Consider the following 21,460-nt stretch of genomic DNA (forward strand, 5'->3'; position numbering starts at 1 on the left):
GCAGGGCAGCAGGGACGCCCCGCCAGCCCGAGATGGGCGCGGGCAGGTGTGTGTCTGTGGGAGCAGAGTGGGGAGGCGACAGACGGCGGGGCTGGTGTTCACACCCGGCCGTGCTCAGCACACCAGGCTCTCCACCCTGGGGCAGGGGACGGGGCCCCGCGGGGGATGCAGTGCACACGTCTCACACGTGGGAGACCACACACGGAGACGGAAATTACACGCACAGCAGAGGGCCCGAATCGGCAAGGGCAGCGCCTTGGCTAGCTGAGGCGGCGCGAGGGGGAGGAGGCAGGACTCCGCTTTTCTGCAACGCCTCTTTTTAATTAAAATACGTAATTCAAAACGTGCACATGGTTAACTCTGGGCACGGAGTTGGTAACTCTCCATGCCTTGCTGCTGTTTAATGTCTCAACCAGAGCAGTGAGGGCGGCAGTGCTGAGGGAGCCTCCCTGTCCCGCCTGTCACGGGGTCTCTGAGGACCTGGCCCTCGAGTCTCCCAGTCGCGGTCACGAGCACAGCCGGGTGTGGACAGCCAGCAGCCAGGACTTGCGCCCGGCCGGAGGCCCCAGGGCTGAGGCCCCGACAGGGCCCACCAGCTGCATCCCGTGCTCAGGCCGCCCGGGCTCTGCCGCTGTCAAGGGGACCCCCAGGGCGGGCGAGGCTGCTCCTGGGGCGACTCCACATCAGGCCCCCACTGAAGACAAAGCCACCGGCACTTTTCAGGCCTGGGGCCCTGCTCTCCACGCAGCCCCTGGTGAGACCTGAGGGAGGGAAGCTGCCCAGCAAGCAGTCTCCCAGGAGAACAGCCGACTTCCCTGAGGTCCATGGTGTCCGGGAGCCACGGGCACTCAGGGTCACTGCCCCCAGGGCCGGAGCCAGGACAGCACTCAGCACAGAGAGCTGAGAGTTTGCCAACACCTCCCCGCACGGACGGGGAAGTTGACGTGTCTCTCGGCAGGGCTGGGCACCCCCACACCCTGCAGGACAGGGGACACGGGGCACCCCCGACGTGCAGCCTCTCAGGCTGGCCCAGCAAGGATCTCCTCCGAGCGGCAGCCAGGCCCAAGGCCGACCCTCCTCTCCCGGGCTCCTTGCGGCCGCCCTGCTGCGGGCTGAGGGCTCCAGGCCTGCGGGGCACACCCGCCAGCGACACACAGCCCGCAGCCCGGCCCTGCTCAGGACAGGCTCTTCAGGACTGAGCTCAGCAGGCACGCAGCCAGCGCAGGGCCACGCTGCGCGAGAGGCGGCTAGAGCCCGGTCAGGTCCACGATGGCCTTGATGAAAATGGCGTCGTCACGCACGTAGGAGTTCTTGGCCTCCATCTTGGAGACAGGGCAGAAGAGCGGGCAGCCGCTGGCAATGTTCATGTCGGTGACCGGCCTCTGGAAGGAGGACGAGGTCACGTCGGGCCTGAAGGCATCGATTACATGCTCCCGGTTGTTCTGGTCCAGCAGCATCAAGGTCACCTGGGAGGAGAGCGCCCGGGGGCGACAGGGAGTCACGGCTCCGCGGTCGGCTGGGCTTGTCCGTCTGTGCCCATCCCGGCCCATCCACTGACAGGGGCCCAGGCTGGCGCGGGCGTGTGGCCTGCGGGCCGGGGGGCTTCTCTCTGAGAACACTTGTCTCACGGGCGTTTTCTCAGCAGGAGCTCCCAGCTGCCCCGGCCGAGGGAAGAAGCGCGACCCCGCCCTGCACTCCGGGACGCCACATCCTCCGTGAGGGACACGGGGCTGTGCGTCCCCTCACTTCCGTCTTGACCTAGACCCAGACCTGGGTCCCTGGCTCAGCCCGGCTGCCCGCCGCCCTGGCATACAAGCTCTCTGAGGCAGCCCTCCACGCACCTTCTGGTTGAAGGGCCAGCGCAGGAGGGCGTCGTGCGGGCCACGCATCAGCACGAAGAAGAGAGACAGGTGGGTGCCGCGACCCGTGCCGTCCCCGTTGAGGTAGGCGCGCAGGCACATCTTGTAGCCGTACCTGCTGGTGTAGAAGGCTGCAGGGCAGGGGGGTGAGCCGGGCCAGCCGTGCAGCCTCCCCACAGCGCCTGCCACCCAGCATGGGCTCCAGGAGGGGTCAGCCACCAGTGCAGACAGACACAGAGCGCTCAGAAACAGGGCCTGAGCGTGAGCCCTGCTGGCCCGGATGCCGGCCGGGGGGCTCGGGCTGGGTCAACATGCAGCTCCCAGGGCTCTGGGCAGAGGGCCAAGGTCAGCCACCCCCGGTCTGGACGAGCCTCCCGTCCAGCGAGGAGCGGAGGGCTGAGCACTGGACGCAGCAGGGGGGGACGTGTAAGAGCGAGGAGGGTGAGGAGCAGGGAGCAAGCCTGCAGCAGACCCCAGCCTGGGGGTGGGGGCGGCAAGGCCCAGCAGAGCACCTGGGGAGAAGATGGCGGGCGTGCGGCCGGCCACGGCTTCCTGGCGCTTCCTGGAGAAGTCCGAGATCTTCCAGACGAACACGCCGTCGAAGGTGGACGCCTCCATCTCGAGGACCTTCTGCTCCAGGTCGGCCATGGCCAGATCCTTCAGGCCGATGCTCCTCTCTAGCTGCTGCACCTGGGGTGCGGGGCCGTGAGGATGGGCCTCCACCAGGCCCTCGGGGACCAGCTTCCGTCCGGCACGCACCAGCTCGTGGCAGACCTCCACGCCTGTCCCCATCTCCAGGAGGACGGCCCCTCGCCCAGCGCCTCAGCCTTCCTGGGGTCAGCTGCCGCAGGTGGGTTCCGTGCCCCGGAGACCCCCACCCAGGAGGCACGGCCACCTCTGCCCCGTCGGGCGAGGGGCCCAGAGGAGCGATGCCGGGAGCCAGCACGGGAGATCCCACCCACGACAAGGTCATGTGGACGAGACCTGACAGGCAAGGCGGACCAGGACTCGGTCTCCCTGGACCTGCTAGAGCATCCACCCCAAACCAGAATCTGTCTGCCTACTGTTTACTATCGTACGCCTCTCACCAACCCTTCTGATATTAGCAGGGGGCTATCCCCGCCACCTTTCTCTGGAGAAAATCAACTTAGGGCTCTAAGTTGATAAGTCTCCTGGGCATGAATGGAGTATTTCAATTCAAACCCCCATTAGTATTCTAGCTTTCTTGACAGGTTTTTCCTTACTCTTACAACTAACATACATGATTGTTCACAAACTTTCCAACCATGAAAGGCACGGGAAACCTAAACATTCTAAAAGTCCTAATGGGCACAGAGCCCTTTAAGGGGTGAAAAATCATTAGAACAGTCCCGGTAAAGGGCTTCATTGCTGAGCCAATGCTTGCTGCCAAGTTCCCGTATCCCTTACCCACTGTGCACCTGGGAGCGCATTAGCTGACAGGCTGGAATGTAAGAAAAACAAGTAGTGGCCTTGGTATTAACCACATCAGACCTCTGAGCCAGTAAGTTCTTTCTCTGCTGTAACCTTGTGCACCTTTGCTCCATGAGAATGTAAGTCTGTTTAGTATTTTCTGAGGCTGACACAGGGTAGAAACATAAAGAAAAAAAACATTTCAAGGGAAAACAAGTTTTCTGGTTGATCAACCTTTATCAAAAAAGGGTCATAAAATGTCAACAGGCCTCCAGGCCAGAAAATAATGTACATAACATAAGACCCTTGTTTATGAAAAGGCATACAGAAAAAATCCTGGTTTCAATAAGGGCAAAACTACTAGAGTGTTGGGCTGATTCTCCATAACCTTGCATCTTTCATTTCCCTTTATGTACGAGTCAGGGTAAAAAAGCTCCTTTTGAAAATAAAGTTACGGGCCTTGCTCACCGAAGCTTGGTCTCCCCATCTCTCTCTCTCTCTCTCTCTCTCTCACCAATGCCATCCATCCTGAGGGTACCCCTGGATCCTGCTGCGGCTGGACCCCGGCAGAGCTCTGCCCCGTCAGGCGAGGGGCCCAGGGGAGCTCTGCACAGGCACCAGTGGAGCAGGGAGCCTGCCGGACACCCAGGCGCCACCCTCCAGCCCTGGCTTGGACGCCCCGTGGCCCCCGGCCCCTGTCTGAGGAGGCCTGGGCACTGCGGGCTGCACCCCGCCCCCAGCACGGACCTTGTTGCTCAGGGCCTCAATCCTGTCTTGGTCCAGCCGGTGCTGCCGGCCACAGGCCTCGGCCGTCACGGCCACCCGCTCCACTTCCCGGTTCAGCACACAGACGATGTTCTCGAAGGTGGCCGTCTTCCGCTCCAGGGCCTCGCACCTCTGCAGCAGCTCCGCCACCCTGGAGGGTGTGCTGGCCTCCCAGGCGCCCTCGGCCTGGCCGAGGAGCGGGTGGCCGTCCCCTGGGGGCCGTGCAGCACCCAGCAGGGCGCCCAGCAGCAGGGCCAGGTGCTCCTGGAGCCGCTGCGCCTCGTGCTCCTGCTGCTGCTCGCTCTCCACCTGCCGGGACGACAGCGTCAGCCCCGCCAGGCCCCGGGCTGCAGACCTCGGCAGGCGCTGGCGCCTGAGTGCAGGGTGGCAGGAGGGCGAGTCCCAACACTGAGCTGCCAGCGCGGCGCCACCCACCCCGTCCTTGGGACACGGACCTCCCCGCAGGCCGCCCTCATGCATGAGCCGCCCTCGAGTGTGAGGCGCCGGAGGAGCCGTCAAAGACGCTGCCACACGGCGGGGGGCGGGGGTGAAGTTCACTTTCAGGCAGCCCCCCGCACAGGCCTGACTTTGCAGCCACGGCCCTTGCAGGGCTCCACAGTGAGTGTGGAGGGTCAGAAGGGCCAAGGAGTCTACAGCACAGATACAGGGACGGAGCTGCACGGGAGGCCTTGCGCCCGGGAGCTGCCGCCCAGCGTGGAGGCTGCGCCGAGGCCGCTGCTGGAGCCACGAGGCCAACGGGACAGGACCCTCCACAGGCCGAGAAGAGGCCCTTCACGCCCCGGGCCCCTCTGCTGACCACTGACAGCCCTCGGGCCCGCGTGGGCAACACCCAGCACTGCACTGCCCAGAAGCAGGAGGGCACACACAGACCCAGGGGACGGAGAGGGCCCCACCCCCATTCAACCTCAGAGAAACAAGGCAGGTGCTGAGGCCCGGTGCCACCAGCAGGCCGCCCCTGCCGAGCGCAGAGGGCTGGGCTGCCCATCTCTTGGGGCCAGGCCTGCACATGCCCAGCCCTCGGGGACACGGAACAGGTGAGAGGAGGGCCAGGGCCACGCGCACAAGGAGCTGCCCAGGCCCAAGGGAGCCGCAGAGAAGCTGGCAGATGCGGCCACAGACAGGAGGCGGGTTCAAGGTCCAGAGAAAGTTGGGGCGCTGGAGGACAGCTGGGCCAGTGGCTGGAGCAAGATCTCACAGCGGACCACGCAGGCCACAGAAGCGAGGCGGGGAGGGCTAGGGGCCGCCTGGGAAGAATGGACGCTCATCCGGAGACTGGACATGACGATAGACAGGAACAGGTCCAGGGTGACCACGGGGCTTTTGCCCGGAATAGCCAGGTGAAGCGAGGTGAGCGGATGGGCAGGGGGCGTGGCCAGACCTTGGGGGGTGCAACATGCTGGGCATCCTTCCCACTGGGTGGCCAAGGCTGGGCACTGGGGTTACTGGGAGGACAATGGGCACAGCCAGGACACGCGCGGGCCGGGCTGGGGCGAGAGCAGAGGCGTGTCCAGAAGGGCCTCTGCTGGGGAACGAGGAGCTGGGCCGCCTGCAGAGCTGGACTCACCATCTCGGGGCAGCCGACAGCGTGGAATCGGCACGGGACCCGGCATCTGCCACATGCCCGGACGTGGTCCTGAAACTGACGGGCCTGGGGTCAACACCGCTCCGCCTCTGCTCCGGCCGCTCACCCCTGCGGCCCCGACCAGGTCAGAGTCCGAGCAAAGGTCCCTGGACCCACCCCACCGGCTTCTGCACACTCAGGCCAGACAAGGCCCAGCAAGGTGCTCCCAAAGCTGCAGTGCACACTCGTGCACACGCACGCTCACGTGCACACGCATACGTGCAAACTTGGCCATGTGTGTGCTTGAAGCCAGCACAGGCTAAGGACGTCTCAGATCATCCACGGAGCCTCTACTCCCCACGCAGGCCTCCAAGTCCCAGAAAGCAGCCCCGCCGTCTCCCCTCTACAGCCCATTTATGGCCCCGGGGCTCTAAGGCTGGCGGTGAGTTAGCTAGCGGGAGTCGCTTACTCGTGTCTGACCCTTTGCGACCCCACGGACTGTAGCCTGCCAGGCTCCCCTGTCCATGAGATTCTCCAGGCAAGAATACTGGAGTGGGGTGCCATGCCTTCCTCCAGGGATCAAACTACACCCCCATATAAAAAGAGGGGGGGAATGTTGGTGAAACTCAAGGCAGAAAAGCTTTTGGCCACGTTCACAACCCGAGCATGGCCACCTGAAACCAGCCGGGACGCAGTTCTCACCCCTTGTGCTGCCAGGCCTGAGGGACCAAGGCTGGCAGGGAGGGTCAGGACGGGCCCCCTCCCGGCCTGGGAGGGCCTCGAGCCCCCATGTGCCCAGAAAGCACCCACCGCCCAGTCTTTGCCCTGGAGCACCATGACGGCTCAACACAGCTACGAACACGTTCTCTCCACAGAGCGACCCCAGACGCTCAAGAAAAGACGGACGGACTCTGTCAGACGCACCACAGCTGTCTCCCCGAAAACAGGCCACAGGGCTCTCGTCCTCCCCCCAGAGCAGAGGGCTGGAGAGACAGCCGGCCACACAGGTCAGCTCCCCGCGCAGCCAGCAGGGGAGACCACGTACTGCGGGAGCAGATGAGAGCACCTGCCCGCCCTGCCCCGCCTCAGAGACAGAGCCCCCAGGGCACAGGGGGCCCCGCCAGCGCGGGCACCCAAGCACCAGGTCCCCGTCCCCGCAGGCCCAGGGCGCAGACACCGGGCAGTGCCGTGGGGGGTGGGGGGCGGGAGAGACATGGAGCCCACCCTCAGGCCCAGAGCGCCCACCTTCTCACGGGCAATCTTCTTCTTGCCGCAGCCGTCACACGTCAGGGGGAACTTGGGGCAGGTCTGGTGGTGTGCCTGCAAGGGGCGCGGCGGCTGTCAGAGCCTCGGCCCGGGGTGCGGGGGGCGTCCGCGGGCTCAGGGCCGGGCCCGTCTGGACGCCAGGAGGCCAAGGGAGGGAGGCGCGGGCCTGCATGCTGCCTCGGCACGCTCACCTTCATGTCGGCCGGGCAGCAGGGTGCCCTGCAGTGCCGGCAGCTGAGGCTCCGCTCCGGGCACTGGTGCTCCAGGTGGTGCTCCTTCTCGCCCAGGCGCACGAGGCCTTTACACGCCGGGCACTCGGTCAGCATGAACGGGCAGTGTCCTTCATGGCAGCTCTGGCAATAAAGGGAGCGGGTGTTGGCAGGGCAGTGGCAGGATTCTGGCTGTGTCCAGGCCATGGGACCCCTGTGCTCATTCTGGTGCCCCTGCTCCAGGGCAGAGATCAGGACCCGGGTCCAGCTGGCGAAGCCCCGCCTTCTGGACACAGAGGGGACGGTGAGGGGGCCATGGACGCAGAGAGACAGGCTCCTAGAGGACGAAAGGCAGAGGAGAGCCGCCGCGGCCCAGGCGACAGCCATGCCGAGGCCCCCACTCGCCCTCCTGGAGCCGAGGCCATGGGTGATGCGGCCAGGGACGCGGACTCCCAGCCTGGGCTCCGAACGATCAGCCAGGCCCAGGCTGTCCCAGGAGAGGTGACGACGCAGGTGGCTGTGCTGCGGCCGTGAGAGCCAGGCCTGCCGGGCACTGGGGTTGCCACGGGGTGAGCGAGGAGGTGGAGGCGGCTGGAGCGGTGAGAAAGGGTGGGCCGGGAAATGGGAGGGGTGGCAGGCGCAGGGGACAGGCGGAGACCGGGAGAGCCGTCAGGAAACCTGGCCGGAAGGGGCACAGGAGGCGGCAGTAAGCAGAAAACGGGACACGATGCTTTGTGTGTGGCTGTTTTATAAAAACTGCAGTCAAATCCACATCACGTGAACATGACCACTCGTAGGAGCACAGCTGGGCGCCAAGCACACCACCCCACGGGGCCAGAGCCTTCGTGGAGATGCAGGCTGGGCCCCCGCCAGGTGGGGGCCGCTCAGGGCTGCAGGGCCGGGTGCCCCAAAGGTCAGCCACAGTGACCCCAGAGGAGGAGGAGCCTGCCTCGGGCCGTCTCCATGTGCCCACAGTCCGGGGCGGTGTGCACACACGGCCTCCACCTCCCGAGGCAGGCTTGGCTGCGGGGAAAGCAGAACCCCAGGAGCACCCCAGAGGCTCAGCACGGGAGGGGGCCCTCCAGGCAGCCAGGGAGCCCCCAGAACCCCAGCTCCACGCCGCCCCAGGGGTACACATCAGATGGGATGCAGCCCCCAGGCAGCCCCACATGGCCGGGGGGCGTCAGGGACGCTGCTGAGGAGGCCTGGTCCTAGGACACAGACGGGCTGTGCGGCGGGTGGGCAGGATGATACGGGGTGCAGGGAGCAGAGTGGAGGGACCCCTGCCCCAGGGGTTGCCGCTCCATGGACAGCGAGCGCCTCAAAGACTGCCCTGCAGGTATGCCCGGGGGGGGCACGCCCCCGAACCCCCCGAGGGCCCTGGCCTGGCCACACTGGGCGCAGGACGAGCCGCCACACGAAGGCCGAGGGGCGCCTGAGACGACGTGGCTCCTGAAGCACAGACAAGGGGCACCTGGGTTTGATCAAAGCAAAGGAAACGCTGGAGGCTGGGCGCGGGGCAGCTTGACCAAGCCTGGAGAGGAAGGCCTGTCCTGGTCGAGCCCGGCCCCACTCCACGGCGGCCGTCCCCAGGCTCAGGGTCCCGGCCCAGAGCAGGGGCCCACTCAGGGGCCGGGCCAGCTCCGTCAGCTCCCACTCCTCTCGGACGGCATGGAGAAATCAACACACATGCCGTCAGCCAAAGTTCAAACCAACTGCTCAGGCGTTTCAACTCTGGACGCCCAGGCAGGGCCCAGCAGCCCCGCTCTGCGCCCCTTTCAGCTGTGACAGCGCTATAGCCTGGCCCCCCCAGGTCCGCCCAGACCCTACTCTGAAGCCCGAGGTCCTTTCTCCCTGCTCTTTCCTCCACCGTTCCCTGCCTCTCCCTTCCAGGGAGCCACCCCCACCTGCATTTGGCAGGCGTTCCACCACCTTCTGACTGAACTGGAACATTATCTCACTGGATTCTTAGAAAACGCTAGACATCACTGCAAGGGAAAAGCTTATTCAAAGGCTACACAGGATTTTCCCCATCTTTCCAGACTCTCCGGAGCTCAGCTGCAGCCCCAGCATTTCCCAGCACGGCCCCAGTTCTGAAGTTCTGAGCAACCAAGAGGGCAGATGTCTTGGTGCAGGGCTGAGGGCGGGACCACCACGCAGCAAGGCGGCTGCCCGCACACCGAGGCGGGCCTCGCCCGCTGTGGCCTCTCAAGCCAGTGACAGGTCAAGCCTGCACCAAAGGCTGCAGTCAGAGGCCAGGCAGGCCCGCCTCCCACATGACCACCCCCTCGGGGACTTTCCTGAGCTCCCAGGCCCCGCCAGGGACTTTCCAGCCTGCGTGCCTGCAGAGCTGGCGGGCCCACGGCTGGCTGTGGTCCCAGGCTCTCAGCCAGAGGCCCCTGCAGCTGGCCCCGCACTGCCAGCGGATGCAGAAGAGACCCCCGAGGACTCGGGAGCTGGGGTTACTCCACCTGTCCCCAGGGACCTTTGGTCCCCTCAAAAAGCATCACAACATCCCCCACCCTCCCAGGGAGACCCTGCCCCAAGGCCTCCTCTCTGGACAGCCCCGGGCAGCAACAGTGCAGGCCCGTCCACAGATGGGACCCGTCCGTGCCCCTGCCCCACGGTGGCCCATGGACCGGAATCCCGCTCCCGGGAGGGGCGCAGAGAGACCTGTGCGTCCAGGCTTGGCGCCTGATCAGAGCAGAGCATGCGTGCTGTCCACCTGCCCCCAGGCTCCTCCACAGCTCTGGACAAGCTGTTCTGGCAAAAGGCAGACCCCGAGAGCCTGAAGCCCACGATGTAGAGTCGGGCAGGAGAACAGGGAACACCACTGGACAGGGCCCAGGGCCGGGGGCAGGAAGAGAGGAGCCGCAGGGACCCAGGGTCCCAACTCTAGAGCTGACGGGCCCCCGCCCTGAGGCGGACACTCAGGACAGCCCGCATTTGCCCCCGGCTGGGAGGCTGCTCTGTGGCCTGGGCAGCCCTGGGCAGAGAACAGGTGCCCTGCAGACAGCCTTGCAGCCTCGCCAGGGGGCTGTGCAGGCGCCGAGGCCTCCTCTGAGGCCCAGCCTGGGGACACGGACACACACATGCACACGCACGCCCCGGCCCCTCGGGCTAGGCCCAGCCACTCTGCCCTGTTGCGCTCCCCTCCCCCAGATCCCGCGTCACAGACCCCATGGCTGAGACTGGCCTCGGCGTGACAGCCCAAGGCCCCTCCCCCTGAAGCCTGGGGCGGGCTCCCCTGTTCTCAAGACTAGGCGTAGCCCGGGGTATGACCCGCCATGGCGTGGGCACCCCGTCCTCTGCGGGGAGCACCCAGCCACCGGGAAGTGCTGTGGGCACGGCTCGTGCGGGCGCCCCACAGAGGAAAGCATCCAGCGGCACTCGAGCCTCAGGAAGAGCACCGGCCCAGCTCCCAAGGAGGCGGCAGGGTGGCAGGCCCGGCTGCCAGAGGGCGGCTGGCACACAGGTGCCCCAACCTGCCAGACAGGCCCATAAGAGACATAGCCGGGTACTGCCCTTGTCGCTGGCGCCTTGTCAGGACGCCTTCCTGTGACCCCAGGACTGACAAGCGGGCCACTCCTGCACCCTCCAGCGTGAACACGCTCAGCGAGAAGACAACACAACCCCGGCAGTGAGAAAGCTGACTTCTTGCTCGCGTGGCGCTTGGGCTGGACCCGGGCCCCGCACACGCTGCTGCTCCCCGAACCTCGGCCACCCCAGGAGCGGGCACAGATGGCGAGCTCCCCAGCCCCAGGCGCGCGGCTCCATGCGGCCACCCCAGCGGCAGCTGCTCTCCCCCGTGGAGGCCCCTACCTCGTAGTCCTTCAGGGTCCCCTTCCAGGAGCAGCCCTCGCTGGGGCAGACGGCCGGCAGGCTCTCCACTTCCCTGCGGGCAGCATTGTCCGGGAACGCCTGGGGAGACAGCGGCCCTCGGGTGAGCCCCCCGCCGCCCGCCCCAGGCCCGGGCCGAGGCTTGGGAAAGGCCGCCTCTCCCGTGCAGCGGCTGCCCCCAGGCCCCATCTCGTGGCGCAGTCGGCGCAGCACCGACGGCTCACTCACCGAGCTGCTCTCCAGGATTGAAACGCCCTCCTCATAAATGCCCTCGTGCACACAGGCGGCACAGCTCTGGGGCCCGGAGCTGGAGCGGGGAGAGGCCCTGTGAGCCCGCTGCGGAGGCGGGCAGCCCCCGGACCTGCCCCAGGGCCCTGGCGCTCCCACGGCCACCAAGTGGGGGTGGCCGGCAGGCACAAGGCAGTGCGTGCCAGGGCACCCCTCAGACGGCCGCGGGGACCGGGGACACCGTCCCGAGGACTGGCCCCTGCCGCAAAGGGGCTGTGAGCCTGCGGCCCTGTCAGACTGTGCAGTTCCCACTCAAGACAGGAGGAGCGGGAAGACTGGCCCCAGGAGACGACCGCCTCTCCCTGCCGCAGCCCCACCTCAGGATGCTGCTCAGACAAAAGGAGCAGTAGCGATGCCCGCACTGAGCCTGGAAGGGTCTGCGCAGCACGTTCTTGCAGGCCGAGCACAGGTACTTGTCCTCAAGCTTCGTCCCCAGGAGGGTCTTGGAGAAGCCGGGCTGCAGCAGGTCCAGGGAGCCGGGAGGGGTCACGCTGGCTGCAGCCATGAGCGCCGCAGCCCCGCCAAGCCCACGCCCTAAGGGAGAGCACAGCGTGCCAGGCTGGGTCCGGGGACGCGCGGCCACCAGGGGCCGAGGCTGAGGCAGTGGGCACCCCCTGCCGAGGGGTGGCCCCTCTCCCAGGCCAGCCGGCCCAGCCCGCGTCCGACTGAGACCGCAGCCCTCAACCCTGGGCCTGGCATCTCCTCGAGGTGGCGACCGTGAAGAGTGCTCGGCAAACACCGGATGGTTCTCACAGACCCTCCTGCAGGAGGTCCCCTGGGCAGCCCAGGAGCTGGCCACACGGACCCCAGCCTCAAGACAGCCAGTCTCCCCGTGGCGGCTTTCCACCCAAACGCGGCTGGCTGACCACACCTCCTGTGGCAGATTGAGCCCATTCCATTAATCCATGGACTTTTATTCCTGTTGGACACTAAAGAACCACAGAAAGAGTCTCTCTTTTGAGCAATAAAGAGGGAAAATGCCCCAACACATTGCAGGCCTCGACCTCCCCCTCAGCAGTCACAGCTCCCTGGCCCAGAGCAAGGGCGCCCTGGGAGATCTCAGTGCTTAAAGCCTTAAATACTTTGTTCCAGTCACATTTACAAATGCACTTTAACCCTTAATCGTAAGGGAGTGAAGAATGAAACGGCAACCCACTCCAGTATCTTGCCTGGAAAAATCCACAGCGTGGCCTGGCGGGCCGCAGTCCGTGGGTCACCTGACTGAGCACGCATTGGGCGGGGGCGGGGGGGGGGGAACATGGGCGGGGGGGGGGGGACATGGGCGGGAAATGATAAACTGGTAGAGCTGAAAAGGAAAAGGACTGTAACGGGGGCACCACAGGGGCTCCGCCCGGACACCTGCGGCCGTGTAGGCCCCCCGGGCTGCACTGCACCTCCCGCGTGGGCGGGCGGGTGGCCGGCTGCCTTTGTACTCAGAGTGACAGATGTGAGGGGTCAAGTGTCAGGAACCTCCAACCAGGAACCAAACCCCTCCTGGGTCTTCCAAGCTTCCAGTTTATTTTCCAAATCCTCACTTCTCTCGAGCAAGGTGGTAAGAAACAAGGAGCGCTCCATGTGCCCAGCCCTGGCCTCGCACTTAACTCACACCCTAAAGCATGCTCCAGATGGGAATGCACCAACTTTACACAGCAGAATGGCATCCTGTTAAATGGCATTTCTACTAGACCAAAAAAAGTTACTCATAGAATAACTCCAGTTACAGGGAATTGGAGGACAGGCAAAGCTAACAGGAGACAAAGGAGCTGGGAGGCAGCTGCCCCGGGGCAACTCTGAGGCAGCAGGCGCTCGGGCTTCTCCCTGCCGGCAGCACCCAGACCCCCCCTTCCTGCACGATGGGGCCGGATCTTCCCTTCACCACCACTCCCATCTCCTGGAGGGTGAGGGGAACTAGAGAAGATTCACTGATGATTTATCAAGCATGCCTTCACAGCGGAGCCCTCTAGAAAACTCTAGACCAGGGGGTTTGGGGAGCTTCTAGTTGGACATGGGAAGTGTACCGAGGGGGTCTGGCCGCCCTCCCCACCCCCATACCTGGCCCTGGGTGTCTCTCCCAGCGGGCCAACACTTGAGATTCTCTGAGTTTTCGGAGCTCTGCTAGCAAATCATTGACCCCAAGGAGGGGTCATGAAAAACCTCCATTTACAGTCAGCGGATCTGAAGTACGGGAGGCCTCGCCCACCTGCTGCCATCGGAGGTGGGGTGGGGGCAGCTGTGTGGGGCCAAGCCCTGAACATGAGGGGCCTGTGCTGACTCCAGGCGGCCAGGACACCGGTCGATGTCCATCAAGAAACGGAGGGCTTCCCTGGTGGCTCAACGGCAAAGAACCGGCCTGTCAATGCAGGAGACGGATTCAGTCCCTGGTCCGTGAAGATCCCAGCATGCCGTGGGGCAGCAAAGCCTGAGCCACAGCCACTGAGCTCGCGCGCCTGGAGCGGCCCCCGCCTCTGTAGCCGGAGAAGAGCCCCTCAGCAACAAAGACCCGGCAGAGCCAGAGAGAGATGAGTCAATAAAAAAAGGGAGGAGTAGAGAATTGCTCGGTGTGGAAAAACCACGCTTTTGGGCTCAGAACCCTTGTGAGTGCTGGGCAGAGCTTTCCACACAGGAGGGTCAGCGCTACAGGAGGGGAGGGCTTCCAGAAGGCGAGCGTGGCTGTGTGCGTGGACACAGGCGTGTCTGGCTGTGCACTCAGGACTTGTACACTTTGCTGTATAAGTATTTCATTTTAAGAATAAAGAGACGGAGCTTGTATTCCCAGAGAATCCAAAAAAGATGGTGAAATCCCTAATTACAGTACAGTCATGCACATTTACCCAGAACCACCCTGCTCCATAACGTCAGCGATGGCAGGGCAATCTTAGAAATGGGTTTTAACACAAAAGAAGCCCCCAGGTGGGCTGCAGCCCCTAGGAGGGTGGGGGCGCCTGGCACCTACTGCTTCTTGCCATTTCCTTCACTGCAGGCCTCCTTCGCAAGCCCAAGTCCCACCTGCGTGCAAAGCGGGAGGACCAGTGGAAAGGGCCGTCCCTGTGGGAGATCACACAGACCCTGGAGACTGAGCCCAAGGCCCCTGGGCAGCTGGGCCCCACCGTCCTCGCCCGCTGCACGGGTGTCAATGAGTCATCTCAAAAGGGTGAGCTGCTGCCCAAACCAACATCACATCAAGAGTTGAACAGGTGGCTGCTGGGGGGCCACCTGTCGCCAGCAGACACACAGGTTCGACTCAAAAGCCTCCCTCTGGGACGCCCCAGTGAGGCACTGAACTCCCCGAAATCCACGCTCCCACCGACAGCCGCCCCTGCTGCTTGCAACGCTTGGACTTCCACCCCCGGGTCTAAGCCGCCTGCACAGCCAACCTTCCGAGGCCACAGTCAAGGACAGACATCTGCACACGGTGCGCCTGTGGCCCCCAGGACCAGAGCCCCAACTGAGCAGTGCCGTCCACACGACGGCCGCCTTCCTTCAAGTGCAACGTGATGCCGAGTGATCAGGGACCCACTCAGCGCCCGGCGACTGTGGGCACGAGAGCTCAGGAGCAAGCTCTGCGCCCACCCTTCTCGCAGCGCCCGCTCACAGCTACTCGTGCTGACAGGCACCCAGAGAGACGCTAACGACGGTGCAGCAACTCTGCCCCTTCGGGGCCTCAGCCTCCCCTCCAGCGGGTCAGGAAACCCACTGCCCCTGCTGCTGCCCACGTCCAGAAGCGGGATTCCCTGGTGTCCAGTGGTTAGGGTCCACCTGCCAGGGCGGGGGGCACGGCTCAGCTGAGCCCAGGTCTAGCAGAGGAGCCGCTGCAGCCAGAAGCCCACACACCGGAGCCCACAGCTCGAGCGCCCCTGCTGGCTGCACCCAGAGAAAGCCCACTTGCAGAAGGGAAGACCCAGCGACCCCTCCCCCCCAAAAAGCCAGCATCCAGAACCTGACCACACTGCTACCGCTAGGCCAGGCCACCGTCCACCGCGGTGTGACTTACCGCAGGGCCTCCCCAGGCCCTTAAAACATGACGGCACCCGGCTCCTCCCTCAGACCCCCAGGCTGCCCAAGCAGGCCCTCAGAGTCCCAGAGAGCCCTCACCTGCTCTCCTCGGCGAAGGGGCCTCGCGGGCCTGGAGGCAGGGAGGAGGGGCCCGGGCATATGCAGGGGGTTATGACTGCCCTCCCTGCTCCCCAGGCTCCCACTGGCCACCGACTCCCACGCCTGGGTCCAGCCCTTCCTCTCTGCTCTCCCCCTGACACACACTAGCCCAGCCATGCCTTACCCCGTTCCAAAGCAGGGCACCCCAATCCTGGAACCCGCACCGCCTCACCCCTGCTTCTCACCCCCTACCACCGCTGCTGTGTACCCACCTCCCTAACCCACGGCCAGTCCACAAGAACACCTGCCCCGAACGCCTCTCCACCACCTGCGGGCCTGCCCTGCGGCTCGGAGCCTGCCTCGGTCCCTCCCCCGAGACGCAGCCCCTCCACGGAACAGAGACACGCCCTCCCCCTGGACACACGGAGACCTTTGGGGGTGGCCCTCACCTGTCTCCAGGAAGGAGCAGCCCTAGCACCCCTCGAGGACGGGCATCGAGCCCAAGCCTGGACTCGAGGGCAGATGGACTGTGTGCACCCCACCCCTGGCGCGGTCCGTGCAGCCTGCAGGGCGTGTTTTTCTGGGTTTTCTTCTCTTGACCTTCCTCCCCTTGCCTGTTCGTGCCCTCCTGCCATGGAAACCCACCTGCCAGGCTGTGCCCAGTCCACACTGGAGTGCTGACCGTGTTGGCAGGTAGGCTGGCCTTTCCCACTGCCGAGAGGGGCCCACACCTGACTCAAGTCAAAAGGTCTGTCCTTCCCCCAAAACCTCCCCCTGCACCAGGGATGGCTCTAACTTCTCCGCTCCTGCCCCAGGTCACAAGCGCTGTTCAAACAGCCTATTCCTTCAGCTCCCCAGAGTGACCGAGTCCGTGACGCTCACACGCGACCTTCACCTCGTCCTGCCGTGAGCCACGCGGGGCGCTGGGCACAGTGAGTGGCGGCACCACCACCGGTGCAGCCGACAGGCCGGGGCCACAGGGCACAACGCAGCCTGGGACAGCAGAGGTCTGGGACGCAGGGGGATGCCCGAAGGGCCTGTGGCGCAGCCTGGGTGTCTCAGGAGGTGCCCACGCAGCTGTCCCCCGCCACAGGACCGGAGCGCGCAGAGGCTCCGCTCCCAGCGCCGGCCTTTGCGGGCTGCAGCCTCAGGGGGGCGGGGCTTCGGTCCCCGGAGGGCGGGCTGAGGTGGGAGCTGGGCCAGGCTGGGGGGCTGGAATCGGAGAGTCAAGACGCCCGGACGCGTGGAGAGGCTACTGCCCCTCAGCAAAGGCTTTACACAAGCACTTCTTAGAGGAGTTTGTTTGAAATTCAACAATAAGGGGTGTTACGGTATGCAAACTACACCGCAATAAAACTGTTAAAAAATGCAGAAACTCAAGCCACCCTTTTCAGTGACTGAGCTGCTGAAGGCTGTCGCCGGCCCCACCGCCGGGGACATGTGGCCCCTGAGTCACGCAGGGCCAGGCGCGAGGCCCGGCACGCCCCCTGCCCTGCCAGACTCTGGATCGGCCGAGCGGCGGCCGTCCCGGACGCAGCCGTCCCCGCTCCCGCTGTCCCCACCGCCGGGTCCACCGGGAGCCCGCTCGGCGTCCACTGAACCTGGGGCCCCGCACACACGGCAGAGCAGGGTCCCCGGGCTCCGCCCGCCCCGGCAGCGGCCTCCGCTCTGGACCCCCGCACCCGTCGGGGCCCGGGTCACCGTCGGGCAAGGCCAAAGCGCGGCGGGGCCGGGGCAGGCGGAGGGCCCGCGGCGGCCCCCGAGGCCGGGGAGCCCGTCCGCACCCCAAGCGGGGCAGGAAGGGGTGGGGGCCGCGGCCGAAGCTCGCGGGCGGCGCGAGGCGCGGGGGCCCCACCGGACCCGGGCCCGCCCCCGCGGACGCCCCGCCGTTCGCGAACCTTCCTGCGTGGGGCCCGCTCCGACTTTCGGTTTCCGGCCCCGAGAAATCCCCTCAGGCGCGCGCGCCGCGGCGTCCGCGCCTCCCGCCGGGCCTCCCGGGTCCGCGCGCCCCGCTACCCCGCGTCCCCGCCCCTAGACCTCGACCCCCGACCCCACCGCGACCCCGACCCGGACGTCAGGACTCACCAACGGTCGCCTCGCGCCCGGAACTGCCTGCCAGCCGGCCGCCGCGGCTGCCGCCGACCCGCCCCCGAGCCCGCCTGACGGACTGCTGTGGGGGCCTACCAGAGGCGCCCAGGAAGCCATAGCGAGCACCTATTGGCTACATTTCTCCCCGCCCCCTAATTAGGGCCCGCCCACCTGACGGACTGACACCAAAGCCTACCAAGGGCCTGCAGAGAGCCACGCGGGGCCCGATTGGCCGGTCCTGTCCCCGCCCCTCCCGCCTCCTGACGGACTGACACTGGAGCCTACCAGAAGCGCGCAGGGAGCCTCAGCGGGCGCCGATTGGGCGGGGCTGCGGCGCCTTGGGTACTTAAGTCTCCGATGGGCTCTCTCCTGGAAGGACTCGGCGGCTGCTTATGCCGGTGGTACCTGTTCAGCCACGGAAGGTCAACTCCAGGCCCAGGGTGCCGGCGCAGAGCTGGGCCCGAGGGTGGGTTACATTCATGAGAAAAAGTGCAAACGCACCCCGCCTATCTAAAGGGCGCTTGTGCTGAGTCGCTCAGTCGTCTGACTCTGCGACCCCATGGAGTGAAGCCCACCAGGCTCCTCTGTCCCTGGGATTCTCCAGGCAAGAATGTTGGAGTGGGTTGCCATGCCCTCCTCCTCCTTCCCGTCTAAAGGGTAGGAAGACCTAAAGGGAGGTCTCCTTCCCGAGTAGTGAAATGTTCTATATCCAGTAGCGGCGACGGTTGCCAGACCTTGCAAAAGTACAGATGACGCTGAAATGTAAGCTTGAAAGTGGTGAATTTTATACTATGTGAATTTTACCACCAAACAAAACCAAATATACATACCATTGGCATACAAACACACAAGTGGAAACATTTAGAAAGGAGGCCGCAGTCTTGACCAGAACAAAAGGACAGCGCCGGGAGCGGCAGGGCACTGCCTCTGAGTGTGGGACCCCAGGACCAGCGTTTCTTATCTGCTGAAGGAGGGTGGGGACGATTCGGATTCTCTCCCGTGGGACACATCTTTCTAAATACCTGAGAACAGTCTCCTCTGACACCAGCACGGGGGAAAAGGATGGCTCTCCCTATCTTGCAGGAAGCAACAGGCAAGGTTGCTTTGGCAGGTCGCACAGAACTCTGGGCACCCCTGCTCCAGGGGAGCTTCGGAAGCCGAGCAAAGTGCTCAAGGACGGAGTGAACGAAACCAGGCAGGCTGTGAAGCCACGTAATGTAAACGATCCTGCTGGCATCCAGAAGTACTCTCATCACACTGCATAAGTCATGACTGGGAGTCGGAATTCCCCAGTCCCAAACACCACAGCCCTGCACCAGCAGCGGGGCCACCCTGCGTCCAGCACCAGTTCTGTGAACCTCGAGGCTGAGTTTGCCATTTCCCTGGTGGCTCAGACTCAGTAAAGGATCTGCCCGCAATGCAGGGGACCTGGGTTCAATCCCTGGGTCGAGAAGGTCCCCTGGAAGAGGGCATAACAACCCACGCCAGTTGTCTTGCCTGGAGAATCCCATGGACAGAGGAGCCTGGCAGTCTACAGTCCTGGGGTTGCAGAGAGTCAGACGGCACTGAGCAACTAATACTTGCCTCAAGCATCCCTGCCCCCCGCCCCCACCCTGTCCCCCACCCTGTCCCCTCTTATGGGTTCCATGAGCCTTTCTCTCAAGGCTCGTAACTCGTGGAGCTCTCAGGGGTAAGGAGGTCTCTTCTCCTAGGGTCTGGGGGGCCGAGGTTGTCACGTGAACCCACGGGCAGCGAAGGGAGGAGGTTCCCCACAGCAGCACCCCTCTTTCTTTGGGTAAAATCTGGGAGCCGTTCACCTGCCTCTGCAGTAAGTCCCCAGGGAGGCTCATACCTCACTCACCCTTCCAGCATCAGAACAGCACGAAGGCGCTGGGCTCAGGGCCCCGTCAGCCCACCCTAACTCCCGAGGAGGCTTCCTGGACAAAAGTCCTGCTTCCCCAGAAGGTGGCTGCCTGCAGCCCTTGGCACTGACAGGGCTGAGCTAATCTTGAAGGTTCTGGAGAGGCTTCCAGCATGAGAATGCTTTCATGTCTTCCAGACTGCCAGTTCAGAGGGTCTTCCTGCATACACTGATCAATACACAGTGCGTGCGTGTGTGCGTGAGTGGTTCTGGCAGCAGGCCCTGGAGAGGCCGGGGAGACGGAGCCTTGGCAGGGAGGGGCTGCTGACGGAGAAGTGGCCGGCCCACATCCACCACCAGCTCAGAAGGTGACACCTCGGTCCTGGCAGGCTGGGAAGGGATGACTCACTCCGGTCGTCGGGCAGCGTGGGGGATTCCCACGCAGGTTCCTTCCTGCCAAAAAGAAAGCAAAAGTCAGTCTCCGAGGCAGTCATCTGGGAGGTGACTGGGACAGCCCCAGCAGACCCTGCCGGGGCCTGCGTCATCGCCTGTGCCCTGAGGGCTGGGGCCAGGGGCCTCTATCCCCTACCTCGGTGCCCCCCAGAGAGGCGTGGGCCCGGCTACAGACTCCTAGCTTTTCTCAGCTCTCCCAAGCAGGCAGGTCAGGCCCCATCTGCCGTTCACTGGGCCTGCAGACCCCAGGGGACGGTGCGACTGCCGCCTCCTACTCTGCCTGAGGCCCCCTCCCCGGCCCCTGGCGCCTGCTCAGCCGCCTGGGGTCTCCTCTCCCAGGCCCTCATCGGCGCCCCAGGACACTTCCTAATGCCCAGGGCACCTCCACTCCTCACTGGCACGGCCGGTCCCCTTGGACATTTCACCTCCTGTCCTTTACGCCCAGGCTTCAGGGAGAACAGCACTCAGCCCTGAGGCAGGAGGGTCAACGTGGGCCCCCACCTGGGACCCTGGATGTGGGCTGCCCCCCTGCGCCTGAAGCTGTCCCCAGAGTAGAGGCTGGAGCTGGCAGAGCCAGTCTCCTGACACAACCCACTCCCTGTCCTGAGAGCTCGGCCCTGAAGGTCACCCTGGGGCTGCAGCTTCTGAAAGGGGCCAGTTTCACTCTCACTGTGTAGTCACCTGATGGAGGGGGTTCCAGAAAGGCCAGCCTCCAGTCCTGCCCAGAATTCCCCTGCCCCAGCGCCAGCCACAAGGGGCTCCCCCGCTCCCCTGCCTGGAAGCACACTGCCCACGCTGTCCCTCCTCCAAAAAAGGAGAAAGAAGGGGGCGGTGAGGTCCGGCAGCTGACTTCACAGCTGCCAGTCACTCCCACCCACGCCCAGGTGCGGACGAGGTGCAGAGAGCAAGGAGGTGACAGGGTGTGCAGCGTCCTCCGTAAGCCAGGGCGGGAGAGAAGGGTCTCCATGTCCGTTTGTATTTTGTATTCTCTGCAGACTTGGGAAAGACGCAGGAGGAAGTAATTGACGTGGTGGGAGGCGGGGAGGGGCCAATTTCTCTGAACACCTACTGTTTTTAAAGCACTTCATGGTACCACCTATTCAAAAACATTTGGTTTTAAATAACAGAATATCATTTCGGAAGCTCTGGAAAACACATAAAGTTGCCAAGAAGGCAAAGATCACCCCCAATTCCCCCAATTAGAGACAAGCTCTGCCCAGATTCTTAGAAAATGGACCCCACCCCACATGCAGAACCACAGACCTGGGAGACAACCTCACGTGCAGAATCGCAGGTGCTGGGGCTGCCCTGACCATCCACGGCCTCCCGTCACCACGCCAATCTGGCCCCAGGGCCTTTGCACCAGCCCACAGGTGGCCGGGAAGAGCTACCTCCCCCCCCAGGTGCTGGACACAGCCTGGGCCCTCTAGGGTCTCAAGATAGAGAAGGTCTCTCTCCCGCTTGCCCTGTGTTAAGTGGGCCTCTCCCGCACGCCTGGTGGGACTCGCCTCGTGTGCTCCTGTCCTCCCGGTGACGTGGGTCCTTGGAGGGCAGAGGCCCCTTCGGGCTCACTGGGGAGCAGCGGTCGGTCCGCGCGCGCCCTCTGCCGGCCTCATCCGGAACTGCGGCCGTGGCCCCTTGACGCCGGCGGGACCTCCCGCCTAGGACCCACACTTGCTTGCTAGCTGTGGGGAGCTTGCTCCACTGCCTCAGTTCGAGCCCGGAA

General features: G+C 64.6%; 1 protein-coding gene across 6 annotated transcripts; it reads right to left on the minus strand.

Annotated features, from left to right (window-relative positions):
- Positions 1 to 300: 300 nt before the first annotated feature.
- Positions 301 to 20,733, minus strand: TRAF2 (TNF receptor associated factor 2). Of its 6 annotated transcripts, none has more exons than XM_069579757.1 (12): positions 20,416 to 20,733; positions 19,273 to 19,734; positions 11,558 to 11,774; positions 11,181 to 11,259; positions 10,935 to 11,033; positions 7,095 to 7,256; positions 6,883 to 6,957; positions 5,641 to 5,715; positions 4,038 to 4,364; positions 2,372 to 2,549; positions 1,842 to 1,990; positions 301 to 1,466 (listed from the first exon to the last, which is right to left on the minus strand). In XM_069579757.1, the coding sequence occupies exons 3-12, from the start codon at positions 11,743 to 11,745 to the stop codon at positions 1,248 to 1,250; spliced, it is 1,551 nt and encodes a 516-aa protein (XP_069435858.1). In that variant the 5' UTR covers positions 11,746 to 11,774; positions 19,273 to 19,734; positions 20,416 to 20,733; the 3' UTR covers positions 301 to 1,247. The 6 variants fall into 6 exon arrangements, with proteins under 6 accessions (XP_069435858.1, XP_069435857.1, XP_069435859.1 ...); XM_069579756.1 differs by lacking the exon at positions 20,416 to 20,733 and adding an exon at positions 20,160 to 20,409; XM_069579758.1 differs by lacking the exon at positions 20,416 to 20,733 and adding an exon at positions 20,236 to 20,387.
- Between the last annotated feature and the right edge of the window lie 727 nt (positions 20,734 to 21,460).

This window comes from Ovis canadensis, chromosome 3, assembly GCF_042477335.2.
Source record: "Ovis canadensis isolate MfBH-ARS-UI-01 breed Bighorn chromosome 3, ARS-UI_OviCan_v2, whole genome shotgun sequence".
In the NCBI taxonomy this organism is placed as follows: Eukaryota; Metazoa; Chordata; class Mammalia; order Artiodactyla; family Bovidae; genus Ovis; species Ovis canadensis.